Source organism: Azolla caroliniana, unplaced genomic scaffold (genome assembly GCF_043228905.1).
Source record: "Azolla caroliniana isolate FFs.n. ecotype wild unplaced genomic scaffold, voAzoCaro1.0.p SCAF_4, whole genome shotgun sequence".
Taxonomy (NCBI): Eukaryota; Viridiplantae; Streptophyta; class Polypodiopsida; order Salviniales; family Salviniaceae; genus Azolla; species Azolla caroliniana.
Genome location: NW_028230439.1, coordinates 5,773,836 through 5,779,038, shown reverse-complemented (window position 1 = coordinate 5,779,038; position 5,203 = coordinate 5,773,836). Strand labels below are relative to the sequence as shown.

At 35.0% G+C, this 5,203-nt stretch overlaps 1 protein-coding gene across 1 annotated transcript; it reads right to left on the bottom strand.

Annotated features, from left to right (window-relative positions):
- Positions 1-694: 694 nt before the first annotated feature.
- On the bottom strand, positions 695-4,983 carry LOC147864958 (uncharacterized). The gene is made up of 10 exons (XM_087317633.1): positions 4,811-4,983; positions 4,556-4,685; positions 2,765-2,903; positions 2,480-2,692; positions 2,261-2,399; positions 1,872-2,022; positions 1,670-1,776; positions 1,408-1,505; positions 1,262-1,331; positions 695-1,021 (listed from the first exon to the last, which is right to left on the bottom strand). Exons 1-10 carry the CDS (start codon positions 4,901-4,903, stop codon positions 929-931), a joined length of 1,233 nt encoding a protein of 410 aa, XP_087173759.1. The 5' UTR covers positions 4,904-4,983; the 3' UTR covers positions 695-928.
- Positions 4,984-5,203: the final 220 nt, after the last annotated feature.

Sequence of the window (5,203 nt, the reverse complement as noted above, 5' to 3'; positions counted from 1 at the left end):
AAATGAAATCTTCGAAGATTGATTTCTGTTTAAGCTGACAGTAGACACCCCCATTCTGTTAATAAACGTATTGAATAATTCAACCATTTCATACAACAGGAGTGGTTACAGAATCACTTCATACATTAAAATAATGTATCAATGCTGTAAGCACACAAAATGGGTCTTCTGATCACAGCTTTTCATAATCCTTTTTTCAACTCATGTACAAGAAAATTATAAAACAGAACTTGGGCAAGAGAAAAAGTTGGACATGTAGCCAGTCTTGTACACCAAACAATGAGGCTCTTCATAACATTTAGGATCTAGATTACATTATGAAATTTTCTGGTTCTCAAATTTGAAACTCCAATAATGCATTGGCAAAAATAAAACACAAGTTCAATGGCAATTGAATGTTGGGCAACACATTGTTTCAGTTGCCAAACACAAAGGTATTGAGTTTTGGCGAAAAAAAAAATACCTACAAGTTCTATTCCAATTGAATGTTGGGCACCACATTGCCCGTGTTGCCAAAGGGTGGCTCAAAATTTGATCAACATTAAACAATTTAAATAACTAATATCACTCATCATCCTAGAAGAATAAAGACAACCTCCAACAATTTTAGTGACATAATTTTTCATGCATGTGGTATGTGGTATATATAAATAAATATAGATAGATAAAGAGTGTGAGAGGTCAATAAGTGACAGAGAGAAAAAATCACAAAAATGAACCCAAAAGCCTAGCACCATAACAATACTCTTACAACATAAGCATTACCTACAAAAATCACTCAGCTCGAAGAATAGATCCCCACATGAGGCCCACCCGATTGCTCATTGAAAGGCAAATTTTACGATTAGTATGCAAGAAACTTGCATCTAGCAAACTAAACTTGAAGCTGGCACCAAATGCTAATGTTGCATTTGTTCTACGTTCTCTACTAATGTATAGCAAGAGCCTGTAGTGCTTGAGGAACGTCTCCGCCCGTTGCTCGTGCATTCTGCACAATTCTAACAACATTTCCAACATTTTCCTGACCAAAAAGATCAATATTAAGATTGTTAATTTACATGGGAGCATGGCAAAACATCAAAGGAAAGGCATATAGACTAGTAAGTTTAATCGAAAGATGATAAAGCACATGAATGAACTGCAGCAATATATATTTAAATCCAGATTTACATGTATATGTATATATGTAAATATATAAGTATGTATATATGTGTATAAATATATCAAGACAGGGAGAGAGAGAGAGAGAGAGAGATCTTACTTTCCACACTCCTAGCTTTGAATACAGTTCTTTCCATTGTGCTAGTCCAAACACCCTCTCAGTACATCGACTACAAGAGCTCAGTATCATCAAGTTAGTTCACAAATAATATTTTCTCATATGTGCTGAAGTGAACTATAAAATACCTTATCGCTACCACTTCATGCATTTGGTCCATTTTGCCATCTATCAATTTCGAGCTTATGCCACGAACAATCCAGAACTCAACTTCATCCGCAGATATCTTTCAAAATAACAATATGAATCAGACCTTACCTAAGGGATTCCTTACATGTAATCATAGAAATATTACTTTAAAACCTCGAAGAAACGGTGGGAGATGTCTAGAGATAGCTTCTTGAAATTATAAATGTGAACTTGCTGAAAGATGGTAGAAAGAAAGACTACCTTCAGTGTCTCCTGAACAAGTGCATAAGGTATTTCAGGCATTTTGGAGGCCAGATCACCAAGGGACATCAGCCTCATTTTAGTTATGCAATCTTCATGTGAAAGCCCTGTATACAGAGAAGCAACATATTTATGAAAATTAAAACAAATTAATGCTTCATAAACAGAATTAGAAATGATACCATTGAATAGTTAAGTGTACCATAAGTTGTAAAGAGAGATGAATTTGCTGCCTGAAATTCCAGATATGCTTCCAAACGCCTTGTCAAGAAAATATCAAGCAGCATGTATACAGATGCAAATTTTGGATCCTTCTCGAGCTGGCGTACAGCCGGCAAGTCCAGAAGATCACACTACAAAACATAATTGAATGTGAATCATGACAGAAAGGGAGTTCAACTAAGGTTCTTTTAGATGTCTGATGATTAGTAACTAAAAAAATATGTGAATGTGGAAGTGATTATTCCAGAAAATGAATAGACGAAAATATTATCAAAAGGTATAGTTCATCAAAAAAACTTCAAACTGTGAAAGAGAATCCACTATGAGAACAACCTTCAACTTAGCCTCAGAAACAATCAATTTGATTACCTGAAACATGTCTGCTGCTTTGACAAACTCAATAACAGCCCTTACAGCTTCTTCTTTTGCCTCATTTAATGTCACTATATCTTCATCAGCAAATGTTTCCAGATACTTAACAAGGAAATTGAACGACTCTTTTGCAGAGCTGCAATAAAAAAAGCTTGATTTCATAAATCACAACTGTTCAAAGTGCACCTGAAATCATAAGATGAGCCTTTGGGTTACCCTTTGGTATCCTTCAAAATGTTTGTCATGCCATAGTAGAGTTCTCGTTTCTCAGCCGGTCCAATATTCCATTCCTTCAGAAAGGTATCAATTCTCTTAAAAGATGGCTGAATTAGATCAGTAACTTTACCATTGATTGCCAGCTTTAATGCTCTCTTGTATACCAAAAACTTTCCATAAGGATTGCTGAGAATATTGTACAAGTTGAACAATCTGCAACAGGATTTCATATCAGCATTCTAAAATATTTTACTGTACTAATAACTGATATGATATAGAACTAACATTCTCAGTCGAATGGATGGCTTATCATTTGGATGAGCTGTAAGTTTTGTTGTAATCTGATCAGCCATTGCTAAGGCTTCATCAGGACTTTGAGCTTTTGAAACGAGGTTACAAATGACTGCAAAAATACACTCTAGATCTGCAAAAAAAATGCATGTTAGCATCTTAATAAAATTGTGTTACGTAAATCATGAAAAACACAACAAATAATGTTTTTTATGAAACTCAAAGCCTCCTCCATTCCTATAATTTAGGAGTCTAGCTATAGATAGATAGATTGATAGATAGATAGATAGGTGTGCAATGTTTCCAATCCTTCATTTCATGTATGTGTAGAAACAGTGTCAAGGATTCTCCACTCAAAAATGAATTTGAAATTTGAATGATGAAGCCCAATTGAATGCAAATAATTGGCATAGATTTCATAAGTTATGTAGAATTAGTGTCATACAGTACTAACATCTAAACTAGTTCATACACTTCATTTTGAAGAAGAGTAATTATAAAGAACTTGGACTTCTATCCAATTGCACAAAGCCTTGTATTTGCTCTCAAGTCTTTTGAATAATGATGATCATATAATATGATCAATTAGTTTAGGTCACTTAAAATACATTGAATTTCTGTGCTGTATAGAACCAAGACCTGTGCTCATTCAAAACAGTTCGTTTTTGAGGAGAGTAGCTATATGTAACTTGGAATTTTTATCCAATTCAACCAAACCGCATAACTATTTGATGTTTTGGCAGTATTAGTTCACAACACATTGTTTCTCTCTGAATGTTTTTACTCCCAAAAGTATAATTGTAGACATTTAAGTAAGTACAGTATTGGCCCCCAAAGTACCACACACAACCCCTAGACATATTAAACGTTACTTCATCAGGGTTCCAAAACCGCATATCATAGTTACCCAAAATTACAGATGTTAATCAAATGCTACTAGTGTAAGGGACCCATTTTTTGTTCTTAAATTTGAGTTAGTTTCTTTCAAGCATACTCCTAATTTGACACAAAGTCTCCTAAACTTTTTCTGTTTGTGAATCGTAATATCCCCAATGTTAACACCAATGTATCCTAATTTTTCAATTCCATTCGATTATAAATATGATCGATTTCTTGTTCACCATCTCTCCCCCTTTTCTTTGAATGTTATTATGTGGATAGGTTGAGGTTGCAAGTTGCAGGATTGTTTATTCATACAATTGCAAAGCCCAATCCATCATACTGATCTAATTGTACAATTGTATCGATGACAGGAAATACTAAGTACAAACCTCTTTACAAAAAAATTTAGTTTGACTTTATGAAATTTTATAAGTTTGCCTATCTCAGTCATTAACATAGAAAAAAAACTAAAATGTGCTATATTTCTTACTCAAATCATCTTTTTTCTTCCTTTACAGATTTCCTCTCCAGCATCATCATTCTCACTTCAACATTGAGAAATATCCTTATTCTCTTGCTAGGACATAACGAATGGAACCTCTATGGGTGAGGTCAAGAAGCATGCTCTCATGAGATTTTAGACATTTTAATATTTCCATCTACTTTCTAATAGAGTATTGTTGTTAATGACTATCGCATCTTAATCGTCTATTTTGGGGCATAAATTTAGTGATTTGATTATTTCCTCCACCATGTTTACGTTATTACATGTATCTTGCCCTGGGTATGTTGGCAGCAGTGGCTTTCATCAATATGAAAACATGATATTAAATGAAAATGGCATCGCAACGGTCTCTCTCTCTGTATATAGATAGATAGATACACACATATACAACAATGCACCTTTCTCTGGAGCATTTGCGAAGACAAGGTCGAAAGAAGTAAGGAGAAGCGAAACTAAATCCGACCATCTCCCTTCCTGCATAAGGCCTTCAGCCTCATCGCAGATACGAGCCACTCGAGTCTCCGCCAGCTAAAAATTAGAAACAGAAAAAAGGAAAAGGTGAGAAAAAGCAATGATATTTCAGATCCGCAAACAGAAACAGCGAACACCGGCCTGGATTGAATGAAAGACGAAAGCAAAGAAAATACTGGTACCTCAGGGTCTGCTTCGGCCCAGGCCATTTCTGCAGTGAAGCGGGCGACGGCGAGAGTTGCATTCTCTTCAGAGGTCTCCACCACGATCGACATGTCGACGTGAGTGCCGATGTACCTTCTTCAGGAGAACAAACGCAGCGATGGCGCTTCCTCCGATCGCCTGTCGCTTCTTCGCTCGACAGTGTCTGTGTCCTGTGTCTGTGTGTTTCCTAGGGTTAGCGGAAAATAGGAAGAGAGTGTTACTAGAGAAACTATTTTCATCTTTTATTCCTTTATTTTATTTTTATTTGTATTTTTTTTCTTTTTTTCTTTTTTTTCTATTTTCTTTTTTTTTATTTTTTTCTTTTTTGGTTTTTTCTTTTTTCCTTTTTTTTCTTTTTTCTTTTTTCTTTT